Source organism: Ambystoma mexicanum, chromosome 1p, assembly GCF_040938575.1.
Source record: "Ambystoma mexicanum isolate Mex_15411 chromosome 1p, UKY_AmexF1_1, whole genome shotgun sequence".
Lineage (NCBI taxonomy): Eukaryota > Metazoa > Chordata > Amphibia > Caudata > Ambystomatidae > Ambystoma > Ambystoma mexicanum.
The window spans coordinates 258,517,015-258,535,092 of NC_090921.1; the positions used below are offsets into that span (position 1 = coordinate 258,517,015).

General features: G+C 47.1%; 1 protein-coding gene across 1 annotated transcript in view; it reads left to right on the forward strand.

Annotated features, from left to right (window-relative positions):
• AP1S1 (adaptor related protein complex 1 subunit sigma 1) overlaps nucleotides 1–18,078 on the forward strand; it is a 231,365-nt gene that overhangs the window by 71,999 nt on the left and 141,288 nt on the right. Inside the window, exon 3 of the mRNA XM_069646550.1 lies at nucleotides 4,869–4,977. Coding sequence (XP_069502651.1) covers nucleotides 4,869–4,977 — 109 coding nt within the window. The remainder of the gene's footprint in view (nucleotides 1–4,868; nucleotides 4,978–18,078) is intronic.

Here is an 18,078-nt window from a genome sequence, read left to right on the forward strand (position 1 = left end):
CTTCAGAACAGCCAGAGGCACAAACTGCTCCTCTGAACCACCTAATAAGACTTGCTGTCAAATCTCGATTCCAACTCTCCATCCGTTCTTTCTTATGCTTCTGGATCTTTCCTCTGCCTTCGACGTGGTCAATCTTGCCACCCTGACAAATCGGCTCTGTGACACCCTTGGCATCACGGGCCTTGCTCTTGACTAGTTGGCCTAATTCCTCTCCCAACTGACCTTCCCAGTTTCAACTGAGGCCTTTTTTCTCACCATCGCACTCGCCACCAGCAGCGTCCCTCAAGATCGTATGCACACCCCCCCCCCTCCGCTCCAGCCCCAGAACCTCCTTTTGAAATGGTCTCACTGCCCCTCTCAGGGTATGAACAGGATCTCCTTAAATTACGGACACTCCTCAAGACACTAATTTTCTCCTTCATTTCCTCTCCCTGACTAACATCCCCACCTGCAGTAACTTGCTACCTAATTCCCTCTGATTTCTACAGGGCACCACCCCCTCCGCCCCCACTTAGAATGTGGACCCTGCACCCCATGTAATCTGTGGCACTTGCCCTCCTGGCATCCCTCCTTTTACCACTTGCCTAGCCTCTGTGACCCCCCCCCCCCTTTACTTGCACTCTCCTCTTTACCCTGCACTTCCCTTTCCACCCTAGCACTACGCATTTCGCGCCGACCGGCACTCCCTGCCTCTCCCACCTCCCACCAACCCCTCTCTTCCCTCACACTTCTTGTTACTGCACTTGCATGATCCGAATGCTGCAAGGTCTAGTAGGACAAGTATTGTTATCTTTCTATCTTGTCTCCATCACCCCCCCCACCCCCGCCAACCCGTTTTGTCTTGTGGCACCTTGAAACACCATTTGGTCTGATGGCCTCAGTTGGTGGGCCACTTTTTTAGGAAAACTTTTTATTGCAATCTCCAAGGTGGTCCCCCGTTCTTGGAAAAAGGCTATAATTGTCCCCATTTTAAGTAGCGCACACCGAACGACCCCACAATTTCCGCCCAATCTCACACTTGGATATCCCCAGTAAGATCTTTAATAAATGCCTAAAGAGGACAGTTGAAGATTGGGCGGAGCGTAATACAGTGTAACCTTCCTCTCCAGCAGGGTTTTTTTAGTGGGTTCTCATATACGGATCACTGCATGGTACTACATATTCTATTTGGGAAGTGTAGTCTAATAAGAGGGAATAGGTTATATGTGGTCTTTTTGGACCTTGAGAAGGTGTTTGTTACAATTAACATGGTGTCTTTATGGCAGAAACCTAAGAACCTGAATGTACCCCTGAAGCTACTGCAGTTTATTCTATGCAGTTATTCCGATACCACTGCTGCTGTATGGGCAACCAATCGAGTCGGATAACGGGGGAATTTTGTACAAATCGGGGAGTTAAACAGGTTCTCCGTCTCCCTGTTACTGTTCCTCCTCTTTTTAGCCAACTTTAATCCTGAAGAAGCAGTTTCATGGATCGATGCGCCCTGTTGGGGTGGGGGTGTGTGGGGGGGGAGGGGCAGGTCATTTGGGGCACTGTTATATGCTGGTGATAAAGCTTTGATTGACTTGACCCCTTTGGGGCTGCACGCTAGTCTTGACTATGCAGCAGACTCTTCTAAAGCTATTCAGTTAACCCTGAATAGGGGTTACAATCCACGATTAACCCTGATGGGGTTTATCGTGGATTGTAGGGTAGGTCTTGGCAGGATACGTGGTTATAGGACCAGAGATATCTCTCACCAGCATAGTCACACTGAGGCAGTAATGCTAAAGGGAAGGCTGGACAGAGGCATTGTGCAGTCTGGAGGCTTTAGCACCTAAGTGGGATCGTATCTTGAATATTGTAGTCGGGCAAGGTAGGGAGCGAATGGGTATGATGATCTTAATGGCAGGAGAGACTGTTAGGCCTTTGTAGTGGAATCGGACAGTGAGTAGTTGCATATCTTAGAGCCTGCGGGACGCTAAGGTTCCCATGTGTGGCATGCAGTTCCTAATTCCCTCTTGGAGGCTTATTGATCACTTTCTGTGGTCTCTTGCTCAGTGTCTCTCTGAACATTTGTTGGCCGGGTGTAATTACTTTCCAATATAATGTTGTTGAAGTCATGGTTCCTGATGTTGGTGGGTTTCAGCGATCCTAGATGTTCCTAATCGTGACTTATGGAAAGAGCCAGGTTTCTAGAGCTTTTCGGGAGGCCATGTAGTCTTGAATGTGCGGAGAGACAGTGGGTTCCACAGAGTTTGAGCCAAAGTTGAGCAGGCGACCCCTCCAATCCTGGTTGAATTGGCAGCTGGAATCACTAGTAAGATGGCAGTGATTGACCTTGGGCTGCGTGGTAGGGTGTAATCTTCTCTTGTAAGTATGCTGGGCTGGTCTTGTGCATTGCTCGCTGGGTAATGCATAGGATTTTGAAAGTGGCCTTTCGTCCAATAGGGAGCCAGTGAAGGGTGCGGAGAGCGGGGAGATGTGATCCCTGTGTCCAAGAGCATGAAGAAGGCTGGTTGCAGCGTTTTGTGCTCTTTGGAGATTTCGGTATGCCAGTGCACCCAGGTATAAGGAGTTGGCATAGTCCAGTCTAGGCCTAACAATGGACATACTAGTGGCGAGTCTGTTTGAGTAGGTGAGGCAAGGGAAAATGTGTTTTAGGAGTTTGAGGTGGTAGTGATAGGATTTAGCTACATTATTCATTCGATGACAGAGGGTTAAGTCCGAGTCCATAGTGCAGCCGAGGTTTGTGACTATTTTGGATGGGGGGGGGCACTCTAAAGGGGTGGGGGAACATGGGAGTGGTTGCAGGAGTTGGGCAGTTTTGTCGCACACCATGATCCCCATTTTATTTGGGTTCAGAAGGAGGTGGTTTCTTGTCCTCGTTCGGTCAATATCTCTAAGGCAAGCTTCAAGGTCGGGACGAGGGTTGGAGCTTGTTTTGGGAATCCTCAGGATAATTTGGGTATCGTCGGCGTAGTTGTAGCAGGTGAGGTTGTGTGCGCGAATGATCCCAGGTTGAGTGGTCAGGTAGAAGTTGAAAAGGAGAGCAGAGAGGCTGGCGCCTTTTGGGTACTCCAATGATCGCTGTGTGAGCGCTTGAGACCAAAGGGGAGAGGAAAGTGATTTGTTTCTGGTTGTTGAGGAAGGAGGCAGTCCATTTGAGTACTGAGCCTCAGACCTGGGACTGAGAATGACCTTTGTAACGGAGAGTGGGGCAAGCATTTGGGTAAAACCGGGACGTCTGGTCACCCTAAAAGAGCCCGCACAAATCGGGGGCTGGGAGAGCCGTTGAAAAACTGTATGGGTGAGCTAATCGTAATAGGGATCTTAACCATTTTCTGCTAATATGTAGGTGGTACATGGATTTGTGACTAGATCTGCTAAGACCCTTATTTTTGGAAAACAATAGAAGGTACTGTAAAGCAGCATTGTATTTTATTTGGAACTTTCCGGATCTTGATTTTATTTTTCATTTTGGTACTTGGTGAGGAAGGCTCAGACACGACCATTGAAGAAAGTTTTAGCTTGAAATTGTAATGGGATGAATTCTTATATTTTTTCACATTGTATTTTTTTATTGATTTTAAATCTTGTAGTGTTTTCCTGTTCTGATATGTTAGTGGAGCAATCCGATCAATCAAATGTATGTATTAATGTATAATTTTTAATATGACTTCACCCCCAGTTATAGTAAACCTATATTATTGTTTACACAATGTACCAATATCCCTGTAGCCCTCGTTTTGGCGGGTTAGGGGGCAGGGGAGTACATAGTGCCTAGGATAATGATCCTTTCCCCAACTTTAGGGGGCGGGTCATTATTGCACATTAGTACCCGGTGGGGGAGGGGGGGTGTGGTGTGGTGGCCCCAGCCGATGAGGAAACTTAAAACGGGGTCCTTACCACACAGGGAAAGACCCCGTTCCAAGGCTCCTCTGAACCTGATGCTGTCATCTTCCCTCGCTGGGAATCGGGTAAGTGTGCTGTCCGTGCTACTTTCCCACTGTTTCACATGTTTAAGGCCCCCCTGCCCACTTACCTTCTGCTTTGTCCCTCGCTGGCGCCGGGGGCAGGACATTTCCCGGCACATCTGACACGCGATTAGCTGCCATGGAAAGGGAGACGGGACTTGTGTGTATTTTTTTGTCTTTTTTTTTTTTCTCTCAACTGTTTCACCACAGTTTCTCCGCTTGGTGGGGGTGGGGTGGGATGCCTTTTTATTGCCCTGGTACGCCATGCTGGGTTACTAATAGCAGTAGAAACCGAAGAGGGGGGGGCATTGCTAGTCTGCTAATGCCCCCGGCGCTACGTTCAAACCCTTGCTTCACTCTTGTAACTATCGCCCCGGGAGCATTACCCGATGGGTAATGCCCTCCGCACCCCTGTTGGTTCTATTGCTTCAAGAAGAACCCCTCCCTCATTTTATAAGACTAATATTAATTGCTACTTGATAGGCACCCCTTAACTGACAACAGGGCTGTAAATGAAATCTAGGAGAGAACTGACAAAACTGTAATCTAGAACACTGGATGAAGCTTTAATGAACACCTGTTATAATGTTTCTATTCCTAACGAATGATGGTAGTGTAGGGGTGTAATACACTGTACAACCCCCCATTAGTGATGTACCCATCCACCTGTTCACTATTCAAACTTGATTTTAAAAAAAATGTATGCCTCATCTTCTTGCTTTTTATTTACCAATGTTTTCGCAGACTTTCACTGCACAGTCTCAATGTCTTGTCCTTTCGTCAATCTTTGTTTCGAAGGGACTCACTGCCTGTTAATCCTTGACTCTGAATTTTGCACTAGCTGTTCCGTCATCTCACGTTATTTTTGTTAATTCTCCCTTTCAAGTCTGAAAGTCTGATATGTTTTCTCAGGTATGCCAGTCTATATTTCTGCTGTGCAGTTGAGGGCCAGGATAATGAGCTAATCACTCTGGAATTGATCCATCGATATGTGGAGCTGCTGGACAAATATTTTGGAAGTGTGAGTATGCGAGTTGGCCATAGCAGGTCCTTGTATCTCCTTTGTGGATATTTTTAAATACAGCTCTGTCTCCTCCTTGATCAAAGTCTCCCTAATTGTCCCCTTTCTGTCAAAATCTCCACTGGTGACTTGATCAGCCCTTTTTGCAGGGAATTGGCAATACAGTAGAAGTTAGCATTTGCCAGTGTTGCTGCACATCCCTGTCCCTTGGGCTAAGGATCCAAAAATGTGATTTGGGAGCTGAAAACATTTCCCATTACAGGCATGCACATGTGCTATGATATAGCTGTAAATCAACAGAGGACTGATAAACTAGGTAATGGGGTTCAATAATCTGGGAACAATTAAGGATGCACTGTTAAGTATATCCTTGGAAGGATATGGTGCTAGAGTGGATGGAGGTGTATGCAAGTGCTACAGGATGGGGAGGGAAATGCTTACTCTGCCTGAATTCATTTTTTGTGGACTGTTGAAAATGTGTTTCCTTCAATGGGACCTTTCGAAGTTCTGAATCTCGGGGTAGGCCTAATTGATTCCTTCCCTTGCTGCTGCTGCCTCCTTTTATGAGAGAGGAAACAGTGCCCCCCCCTTTTTTCCTTCTATTTTTATTTTCTTCTCAAAACCCCTCTGAGGACCACAGCTTCTCGCCCCGATTCCCCCCATGTCTCATGGCATTGTACAATGATATAGGGGAATTGCAGGCCTCTCTCTGACCCACCCTTGTCCATGGTGAGCTGAGCGGTGAATGGCAACGCAAGCAGTGACCAGTGAGCGAGATGGCACCAGAGATGTAGCCTTAACACTTCTGGGAGTTAGGATCTTCCTTTCCTACTAGAGTTAGTGCCCACTTTGAGACTGAATGCATCACTGCAGTCCCTGAGGTGAAGGCGGCAACCTACACTTGTCAACTCCCAGCAAAATGTATTGTGCAGAATCTGCCAAACCCACTGACACCTGAGAGAGTGAAGACCACAGCGACTTAATTTTCCAGTTATTTCCACTGTGCTTCTAATGGAAAGGGGAATTGCATAAAACATCAAAGATCAGGCTCTCATTGGAATCCCATGGAATACCTAAAAGAGAGAATAGTTTTCAGTACCAACCTTTACTTTCTCTGCTTTCATACCGTGCCCATCCCTTAGCTGTTCCTGAGAACACCCACCTATAGGCTCTTTGCTTAGGCAAAGAGATTCTTCTCTAGCCTAACATTGGGCCTCATTACGATTCCGGCGGTAACTGAGGTGGTAAAACCGGCTGGTTACCGCCGGACTTGTATTACCATTCCGCCTCCGTGACTCCCGGAAATACCAGGGCATTACGACCCTGGTGTCCTGGGAATTCCGGAGGCGGAATTCGGTAAATCCCCATTCCCATTGAGTCTGATAGGACTCAATGGGGAAGTGGAAACACCGGCACCATCTCATGATGGTGCCGGTGTTTCCACGTCCGCCTGCAGGCGGGCGGTGTTAAACCCGCCAGGTCAGACCTGGCGGGAAACTCGCTTCCACCTGCAGGACTCTGGATCGGGCGGTCCGGAATTAACAGTGGCGGCAGGTTTACCGCCACTGTTAATTTCGGACCGCCCGACCTGTAATGAGGCCCAATGTCCTTCCTTCTCACAAGCTCTTGTTTTCTTGCATTTACTTTGGATGCTGAATCCTGTGTACTTTTCTTTTGTCTTGTAAATACATGTTTACTCTAATGCTAAAACTATCCTTTTGCTAACTAGCAACTTCTCTAACGTTCTTTAGTGTATACTGAGATGAAAAATCTTGCAATTTACGGATGAGAGCACTTGAGTCTAGACTTGTTTTACCTTGAGTGGGAAGAAGTAAGAAGCTGAGCCGGAAATGTGCTTCTCCATATTAAACCTCTCCTGTTCTGAAACTACCTGTGTCTGGTATGGGCTGAGACGGCATTCCAAGAATAGTCGTTCAGAGTAGGGGAGTGTTTTGTGCACAAGAAATACTGAGGAATAGTGTTTGGGTGTAACTGAGCAAGGATTTGGGAGCAGATCCATATTTTCCCTTTTCTAGATTACTTTAGGAACAAAGGCCGTTCCCTTTCCAAATATGTTTGGAACTCATCTCAAGACTGATTGGCAGAAGGGCATCTGTGAGGTAGAATGGAACCTTGAAGAACATTCTAAACTGCCCTTTCATCATGGACACTGACTGAGAAGGTCAGTTTTATGAGCCAAGTCAAGACTAGAGAAACCTGACATTATTTGATAAATCCACTACAGAAAATCTACATGCAACAACCCGAGATAAGTGAAGTGTTCAACCAATGCCTGAAGTAAAGTTATTATAAGTCTATATAGACTTGTTGTAGGAGGTAACTTTAACATGGTTGATTTAAATGCTTGAAGCGTGGATTACCATATTTCCTATCCACAATGATTGCTTTAACTATCAGTAAATTAAGCTTTAGGGAGGGAGAGGGAGCGAAAGACAAATGGTACAGGCCCCTGTGATGTTTCAGAGCATGGTGCAAAGTGTCCCATTGAGGAGCATAATCCAGTGAGCCAATCTTTGGTCGTTGGCATGTGGCGAATTGTTGCGTTTTAAAAAAAAAAAAAAAAAAAATTATTTATATATAGGTGCGTGTTTATTGGGCCCTGTGTTGGTCTGAGGAAGGCAGCCATCGGCGAGTGCGTGCATGTGTACATAGGCTGAAGTAATCCAGTTGGGAAAAGTGTCAGTGTGTGTGGCTGGGCAACCAAAGTGATTGTGCGGGGGGTGCAGTGCTAATGAAGACTACATTGATTTAAAAGTGCTGACTTTGTGGTAAAGAGAAGGAAGCCGACTTGTAAAGAAAATATATTGTGGGCCTTTTGGATCGGAGCCACAGCAATTCTTTCAAGAATAAGCAGTGTCACAGGAGACGTTATCATAGCAGCAAAGTTATAAATCAGCTTTCTGATGAGACGACCAGGAATGATGGAGTGCAGAATATTGTTAATAATAATATATTTAAAATGATAATTTAAGAACCACTCTGATCATAGTCCTCGTTTTAATTATAGATGGCTTGTGACTGCTGGAAGACCGAATCTGCAAACTTTTGATCTGGTGGTTTTTGTCCACAACCCTCGTCCTCCCCTCAAACCCCCCCGCCCCATAAGCAATACATCTGCTGCTAATAAGAGGCCTCAGATACAATACAATCAATAGGGGTTAGTGGGGTTCCTCAACCTGACAAGCACACTAAAAATGGCGAAAAAAGAAAGCAGGCACTATTACAGCAGAATGGTGACCTTTCTATGCCTTACCGCAGCTGTAATGATGGCAAGCAAGTAAAAATCGCAGAAATGTCAGTAAAATATGCCCACTGCCACCAGCCTTAATGGTAAGCTTGTCACTGTAACATAAATATTACAGGAGCAGTGAGAGGGAATTTGTATCTCCCCGGCACTCCACATAAGGTGGGATGTGCTGGTCTCGCAGTATAAAATGTAGAGTGGATGGAAATATCTTGCAACCCTTGAACATGTGTTCTGCAAGGTAAGTCAAAATAAAAAAGGGATTCCCAAGGGGCAGCCCAATAACACTGCACAGAAAATGCTGTGTGCTGCAATAATAAAATGTAGCTACCAATAAGTTAAGTATATATTCAAAAATAAAGTATGGAGAGGCCGAAAAATGACACCCATAAAGAGTAAAAAATGGTCAGTGGGTGGGAGGAGGTTCCCACTCACCCAGGAACATGGAACCCACGAACATAGAAAAAGAATCCACAAGTGAAGGTGATGTGGCCTATAAATGAAAATCTAAACTAGCATGCCTTTATCCGGTGGGGACCACTGGATTACTGCTCCTTGAAGCCTCTTCATGTTCCTTACTGTGCCTGCTGTTCGGCAAGAATTAATGCAGTAACCTGTGGGAGACTACACTAGTCTTTTCCTCTTGGTATTCGGTAACCCACCTATAAGTCTGTACTACACAAGTTCGTAGTGTCTGAGCAACCAGACGTATTTCAAGAGGGGTAAATGTGAGCTGTAGAGCTGAAGGTTTTCTAGTAAAATAATTATTTAACGGTCATTGTTCAATAAGCATTCTTTAAAAAGGGTAATGTGCAACAATACACATACACTTCAGAATACTTTCTCAGGATCAAGGCAAAGCAAGTAGACGCTCTTTAGAGATGCTTCATACACACTTCCTAAACCCTCCGGCGACTTCACTAATTGGGACAGTATTGGCATTTATGAATCACTGTTGTACTTTGCCAACCTCAGAATCTTACAAAGGGGAAAGGTTAATGGAAATGGAAAGAAAAAGGTTAACAGGTTCTCTGAGCATGTGAGCACTTTTAAATCCCCCAATGAAGTCTAGAGAAAACCTTTACTAACAATATTATTTAAAAACCAATCTATCACCTAAGTGGGACAGTTCGAATCAAAGTCAATGGGTTAGAAGAGTCTGTATGGAGCCAGGACATCCAAAGGCCGTTTGGAACAAAGTATATGGTGCTAAGCTTTCTTTGATGGCAAAAAGTCTTGCACAAAGTTAGATAATTTGTTGTAGGAAATCACTTTTGGGCTACAAACTGTTACACTTGTGAAAGTTAAAGCTGCGATCAACTATAGAAAAAGCAGCCACTGCAAATCTCAACTGAGAAAAGCAAGCTACAGCCAAAGAGGCAAGAACCCCTTAGTCAGAACAGTACCTTAGGTTGGAGGAAGAGGCTCCAGCTGGCTTCTGTCTTGGTTGTAGATCCTGTGTTCCTGGGCCTCAGTCGGGACAAGAGGGAGGACGTCTCAGTGGCACTTAGGCACCACCGCGAATCTTGGACACCGGTTGGGCTTCTGTCACTCCTTGAGTGCAGCACTCTGGTAAGATGGCTCGAGCTCCAGTTGTCCTGCTTCGGGAGGTTCCTTGGGAGACTCCTGGAGCTTTTGGCTGGCTGACAGATGTTGCACTTGACTACACTTGGTTCCAGCAGCAGCAGGGAAGTACAGCCAGTTGGGGAAGGTTCTCCAGCAAAGTTCGTCTCGGGGTTAGTTGGTTCCACTAACCCAAGGGAAGAGGTCCTTTCCGGAGCTTCTCTTGTCGATTTGGAAGAGTTTCAGCACAGTAGCAGGGCTTCACCAGGAAGTTCAATGGTCTAGGAGGATGCAGCAAGCTTCTCTTCACGATTTCTTCATCTGATGTTTGTCCAGTTGTCGATTCCGTCTTCAGTCCAAGAAGCCTTGCTTTTTATGCCGGTTTCTCCCATTCATGCACAGCCTAGCAGTCACTCGCACAGCAGGGGCAAGGACAGCCAGCCAGCCAATCAGGACTGGGTGCATTCAGGTTGCCCTAGCGACTAAGGACAGGGAAGTGGCACCTCCCTACCTCACTTCCTGCCTTGCCAGCCACATTGGTGCCAGAGGCGGGTTTCACTACTGAAGCCCGCTAAAGACCAAATAAACCAAGGGCTCAAACCTAGTTTGGCACGCAGAGTAAAACCCAAGAAAGACCTCTCAAACAGGAAATGGCGAAAAAAAGAAGACTGGGGCCATTTTGACACAATGGTCACCCATGGGTGCTGTACTGTAGCTGAGGGTTCATCCTGATGTAGAAAAGAACAATGGTAGGAAAATAAAACTACCATTTAAAGTAGTGAGGGTAATATAAAAAATGTTATATGAGTAAGTACGAAAAGGGGCTCGAAGTAAACCCCAGCACTCCACAAAAGATGAGGTGTGCTGGACCTACATAGGAAAAAGGTAAGTAAAGTCAATTTCTCTTTACTATTCTTGGGAACAGTAGTTCTCACAAGACAAGGTATTTAAACATCATGAGAAATCTAAAGGATTTCTCTGTGGCACTATAGGTGCTGTGTGTCACCATACAGTAGATGCTTGTGGAGTTTGTCAGACTCCAAAAACAAAGGAAAACGCATAATCCAAATAAGATCAAAATACATGAGAAAGTGAGAAAATGGGCTAACTCACTCCAGGGTAAAAATTAAAAGTCCTAAAGTCCAGCAAAAGAGCTGGGGGGCCGCCTCCAAGGTTGAAAGGGAATTAGCACAGAAATGAGAGTTCTCCCTAACACTGTGCCTCTGTGGAGGCTTACGGCGCTACTTTCTCTCCTCCTGCGGTTGACTCACACTCTGACACAGCCCTCTCCGACCTGCATTTCTATCTCGAACGCTCTTGATGCCTTTACCCCTGTCAGGATCCATTTGAAGCCCACATCCAAGTTCAGATCTTGGTATGATCCCGACCTCGCCACCCTTAAACACAAGTATAGGGTGACCGAGAGGAAGTGGAGGGCATCAGGCTCATCCTCTGACAAACTGGCCTGCCGCCTGCTCCAAAGGCAATACAGATTCTCTGTCCTGTCCAAGAAGAGAGCTTGCATCCAAGTCCACATCTCTGCGGCCTCTAACACGGCCAAAGTCTTCAAAATCTGCAAGGAACTGGCCAATCCTGCTGCGGTCTCCCTCTCCTGTCCCCTCCCAGGCCCTTTGTATGGCACTGGCTGCTCACATCACCACTACCTCAGGACATCATGTCCTCTCTCTCTCCTCCTTATTCCTCTTTCCCTGTGTTCTCTCCTGCTCATCTGCTCCTCTAGAACCATCAAGGACCATATTGTCGCCCTCGCTCCAGCCATGGCCGATATCTGCAATCACTCTATTGCCACTGAAACCCCCCCCCCCCCCCCCGCCTCTCGCTTGCTCTCCACGCTGAATCTGTTGGTTGTGTAAGGAAAGCATGGTATCGACATAAAACAGGCACAAGTGACCACAGTTCAGTGGTCCCGACAAACGGTACCTCACATGTATGGGTGCACCTACCGAAGGAAAAGGGTAACCCACTGGTAACCCCACGCCTTTCGGCACAGCACATTTTGTTCATGTGGGCAACCTACAGATTTGGGTCAGGGGTGTTGAAGCCAGCAAGGAAAACGGGGATCCCCATGCATTTCCCAAAAGAGGACACCCGTTCGAGTCCACAGAGGTCTGACTTGCGCAAATTGCCCCAGAATGTATTAACCAGAACCCCTGGCAAAGACCCACATGGGAGAAGGGTGCCCAGGGCCAGGGCTATTACCGCAGACTTTGCTGGAGCTCTGGCTGCCCAGCGTTGCAGCTTCTCTCCACCAGGGAGTCCTGGCAGTGTGCCAATACCTCCCCGAAGGAAAAAGCTGTAATGCAGCCCAGCCGCAACTCCAGGACGGTTGGAGGTGATGTCCCTGCCCTTGGACATCCATGTACCATGTGGGTTTACCGTCCCCTAAGCACAGCGGCAGCTCCAGGGAACCCCGGCAGGATCCCCATTCCCCCCCGGAGGTGACAACTGTAACGTAGCACAGCCAAAGGTGGAGCCTGGACTTGCAGAAGGATAACCCACATGGGAGGCAATCGCTCCCAGGGAAACGCCAATGTTCTGTTGGCATGGGGGACATGTTTGTGGCCTGCCCCTGCAATTGTCCCAGCCCACCAAAATATCTGCCCAGACTGCCCATTCCCACCCACACCAGCAACAATCCAGCCCCAGTCTAACCCACCCCACTGACAGTGGGCCATAACCATAGAATAATAAAAACAGTACTCAAATAAGGTTGCAGCTGCTCGCGTAGACAAGCTGTAAACAAAACAAAAAATGTTACCTACGGTCACCCCAGCAAAAACGAATCTACACATACTTTCCAAGCATGCCCCCCCCCCCTGCAAGCCATCCCTGGTGGTCTACTGAACCTCACTCCCCCCAACCCCCTCCCATGGAAAAACACATTTGCCCCTTCCTACGGGCAGATATCTGCCCCCCACGGAGGGCTGCATGAGGTGCCCCCCCACTCCATTTGGGGTGGGGGAGAAGCCCACCCCAAAACGTCAGACAGGCCCCCCAGTGGATGGGGCAGTAGGGATTGGGCACCCTGGGGCCAGATTGGCACACCAATGTGCCGCTCTGCGCCAAGGCAAGTTTGGTAAACAAAGAAAAACATTGAAAATGGCAGGCTGCACTTTAGGGGGGCTGAGGGGCACCCTACACCGCTGGGGAATTTTGTAATGTGAAGGGGCGTGCACCTCTCCACCCCGACCCCAATTGGAGGGGCGGCGCATCTCATGTAGCCCTCCCTGGGGGCAGATAAGGGGGGAGGGGCTGTCCTACACTCCCCCCTGGTGTCAGGTGTCCCTTCCTAGCAGCAGATATCTGCTGCCAGGGAGGGCTGCATAACATAGCCCCCACTCCATTGTGGGTGTGGGGGTAGGGGAGTGACCACCCCTTCCCATTAGAAAATTCCCAGTCGGTTTGGGGTGCCCCACAGCCTCCCCTAAAATGCGGTGTACCGTTTTCACTTTTTTCCTTTGGTAACCCAACTCCCCTTGGTGCAGATGGGCCCAATAGTGTACCAATGTGGCCCCAGGGTGCCCAAACCGTACTGCCCCACCCACTAGGGGGCCTGTCACACAATTTTTGGTGGCCTTCACCCCAAATGGGTGGCGGGAGCACCTCATGCAGGCTTCCTTTAAAAAATAAAAAATAAAATAATAATAATAATAAATAGAGCTGCTTGAGGTACACCACCACCTCCCCCCCCCTCTCCATTTGGGGTGGACAAGCCCCCCAGTGGGTGAGGCAGGAAGGTTTGGACAACTTGGGGCCAGATTGGCACACCAATGTGCCCCTCAGCGCCAAGGCAAGTTTGGTAAACAAAGAAAGAAAATGAAAATGGCAGGCTGCACTTTCGGAGGGGGTTGAGGGGCACCCTAAACCGCCAGGTAATTACTAATGTAATGGGGGGTGTTGCCCTCCCCACCCTATGCCCCCACACCAAATGCAGGGGGGGGGGGTTCTCATGCAGCCCTCCCTGGGGTTACATGCCCCTTCCTAAGAGCAGATATCTTCCCCCAGGGAGGGCTACAAGGGGTGCCCCCATTTCCCCTTGGGGAAATGTTTCCGTAAATAAATCCCTGGTGACTAGTGCCCCCCCCCAAACACCACCCAAATCTCCCTTTTGTTATTTTTTTTTTTTTTCATTTCGCCCCCTTCCCTGGGGCAGATGATCAGCCATCTGCCCCTGGGGTTCTGCACATATGTGCCCCCATGCTTTGAGGGCTGGGGGGGGGGAGAGGGCTGCTTGCTGTAAGCAGCCCCCACTTGCCCCCGCTTCTCACAAATCCCTGGTGTCTAGTAGGCATTGCTGTGCACGGATCGAGCGCTCTGCACCCGATCCGCGCCCAGCAATGCTTTCACAGAAGGTGTAATTGAAAAGGGGAGAATAGCCCCTTTCCAACGACACCTCCCTCGATCTCCGGCTTGAAATGCAGCCGGAGATTGAGGGGGAGAAAGGTGAAGACTCACCTTTTTCATTTTCACTGCGGCAGCCCGAAATGGCTGCCGCAGTAAAAATTACTTTCAAAATTACTTTCACGTCGACGTGCGTAAAGCATAGTGCCGTGAAACTGAAGGTAATCCAGCCCCCAGGCAATGAGGGGGGGGGGGAAATCTCCCCCTCACATAGCCCGGGAGTTGGATTACTGTTTTGAGCGATCCCTTCTTTGCAGGGATCGCTTAAAACAAGGTGCCAAAAAGGACGAGATAGCTCGCCCTTGGCACTTAAGGGGTTAGTTTTTCGCCGTTTCTTTTTGGAAAGGTCCTTCTAGTTTGTCTCTACGCGCCAAACCGGGTTTGGTCCCTTTGTTCGTATGCCTTTGGCGGGCTTCAGGACTGAAGACCGCCTCTGGAGTCTGAGTGTCTGGGGTGGACAGGAAGTGAGGGAGGTTCCTGTCCTGTGCTTAGTCTCTTAGGAGACCTAAATGCACTCTGGCGTGATTGGCTGACTGTCGGGCAAGGACAGCCACCCTGCTGGGTGAGTGACAGCTAGGCTGGAATGAAAGGGAGAGAACTGTTTAAATGCAAGTCTCTGGAACTGGTAAGCGGAGTCGACAACTGGAACGAAAGAACCTAAGAAGAGCTGGAAGAGGACTACTTCTGCAACTCCTGGAAGAGGACTGCTCCTAGACCATTGGTTTGCCCATTGAAGCCCTGCTGCAGGTCCAAATTGCCAAGTTCATCTCGACAGAGAAGCCCCTTCAAGGATGACTTCTTCCTTTGAGTTGATGGGACCAATCAACTCATAAGCCACCTGAATACTATTCTCAAGGCTGGGTAGAATTAACCAGGGAGAGGGATGCCAGTTTGTGCCCTTGAATCTGAAGCTACTGGAACTGAAGTGACTCCATCTTGTTTGCTTTTTCGATGATCCTGTGTAGTGCAGGAGTCCGCCGACGTCCTCCCTCTTGGTCTCACGACTGAGGCTCAGGAACCGTGAGATATGCAGGACCTGCCAGGAACCAACATCTTCAGCTGCATTTTGTTCTTCATACGAAGGTACTGTCAACCCGATTGAGAGAACGCCACTCTCGCAGTGAAAGTTTGTGAAACTTTTCCAACTTGCACCCCTAATCAGTTTGTGACCTAACATATGATTCTTTTTCGCCTAAATTACTTCTGAGAACTTTTACAAAGACTTTACTGTTTCATACCAGAACTGCTCTTTCCTGTCCAGAACACTAGCCCATTGACTTTGGCCCGGCCTGTTGACTTGAATTGAACTCTTCTGGTGAACTGAAACTATTTGCACTGTAACGAGTACTATTCTACTTACCTTGTCCCTTTTGCTCACTTCTAAGTAACTGAACTGCCATTTGGCTCCTATTTCAGGGGAGCTCAAACTGTCTCAATCTTTGCATTGAAGTGTATTGGTATATAATAAAAGTTGCCTCCTTCTAGTGAAATATTTTCTAAATGATTGTGTAATAGATTAATAAGTGTTTTACCAAGAAACCTTGAGTACAAGTGTCTACTTGAACCACTGTGATGAAAGTCCTAGTGTTTCATTACTTGTACTGCTCACATTCAATCTTGAAATAAGCCTGGCTGCTCAGCTTGCTCCAAAAACTGTGTTGTAAAGACTTATACCAAAGGTTGTTTGGCTAACACCTGTAGTCCTAATTGTGTGTAGTGGTCCCAGAGGGTACTGCATGCAATTCTGCCTAACGCGCATCTGGTATTTAGGGTGAACCTGGGAAGGAGAATGAGGAACCAGTTTGGTCACTGAAGGACAAATGGGGTAGGTGTTGTGGTCGGAGTCCCTTCAGTTGGATTTGTTGAAGGCGTTTATAAGAGTGAAGTTGGTCGCTTGCCTGTGGACTAGTTGTAGTTCTATTTGTTGATGCGGTTGTACTCAATGTGTGTTAGCCCTCCCATATCCTGAGCAGAAGAAGCATCCCAAAAATATCTGCTGGGTATGGTTGCTTGTGTGTGTTTTTAAATTGGATGGAGTCTACATTTGAGGATGACCAGTGGCTTGGTGAAATACTGGATGGGGCTATGTTTGCTGTCGGTGGTTGTAGACTAGATGTAGGTAGTCCCTATCTGTTGGTGTCGGGGACCATTTACTCAATGAAACTGAGGATTGGTGGTTGGATCTAGCAAGTCGTTGGTTGAAAAACAATGTGCAGTCTCTCACTGTACAAGAAACCTCAGTAGTGGCGCTCTTGCTAGTGGAACTGAAAAGCTTGGACTGTAAGACAGGGTAGGGAATAAGGGTTAGAATACATTTTCAGGCAGGTTTTGTTGTAGGGCAGACATTATCTGTGATGGGGGAGGGGGGGGAACAATGTGTATGCAATCCTCTATACTATGTATCTACCGGTGTTAAAACCAATGTTGGCCTCGGGCATCCTCCAGTGTTGGTTTATGGTATCTCCAGATTGAATGATTATTTTCACAAGTGGCTTTATGGATGTTGCATAAGGACACTGTCCCATGAGAACACTAGAATCCTTGTGTTGGTCCAGTAACGTTCTCAGACATTGGGAATTGCAGGCTGGTTCATGGGAAATACGATACAAGCAATGTGTGATGCTACTGGCGGTCGTTTCAATCCACGAAACGTTTCCTTGTCATGTATGGCAAGACTTGTGCTACGCATTAGTATTTTTATTTTTACATTTGCAACTCCCAAACTTGAGACTGAAATGTAAAAAGGCTACATACAATGTGCTTGATGATTTTCCCACATGGACATTTTTAGTCTGTACTTCGGCCATACTATGGTATAAGACTGTATAAGACTGTCTTCGTCTGAGTCTTCAGTTCTGTCGGAACATCCCACAAAAGAGTAACTTCCACCTATGTTGCAGATTAGACCTTTTGGTTTGTTAGGCAATACTGTATGCAGTGCCTATTGTAATATATGGTTTAGAATCCCTATTATGGATTGACCTGAGGTGGTGGTAAATATTTGAAGGAAAGTTCTGGAGAAAACTATTACGCCTACCTACGTGTGTTCTGATGGCCGTCATTAGGTTGGAGATGGGCCTTCTATCATTAGTCATTGGTCTTGAAAAAGAGAGCGGAACTATATGTACAAATGTTCCATGCCCCGCAAATCTGCTCCTGGTTAGCATGGGTGAGGATGTGCTAAAAGAAAAGGATAATTCCTTGTTTTAGAAAAGTATTGACACATTGTTTGAGGATATTGGCTGGACCCCTAAGTGTGGAGATGATTTTGCTTCTATGAAGTTCGTTTTGGGGCAACGCGTGGACCATTGGGACTGGCATGAAATCTTTGTTTATTTAGGCACACTGGAAAGATGTAAATTTGTCTTGTATGTACTGTACACTTTCAAGAGATCACACAAATATCTATCTAAATCTGTGTCCAGCTCCAAATCTCAGGAGATTTATATTGTCATTACTAAGAATTGATCATCTGCCAGTCGTTTCTATTGTGGGGGTTGAGAATCGAGTCCCTAAAAATGAATGTTGCTGTTGTATATGTTTGAACAAAACGTTGAGCGAGTCTGACAAACATGTACTAACAGAATGCCCTAACATGAGAAATGTCTATATGAAACATTACGGTATATTTGTTCACCAATTTGAGTCAATTGGAGAATGCACCTTTTGGCTGCAATGCGTCAATACGAGCAATTTAAGTATGCTTATGTCCCTATTTAGATTATGGTCAACTGCTGAAAAGCAATGGAACGCAAACATTTAATTGTTCTGCTGTCCTAACTTTGACCGAAATATTTTTCTACTCTAACCGGCCATATAACCTATTTGCAACACCTGAATCGCAAATAGTC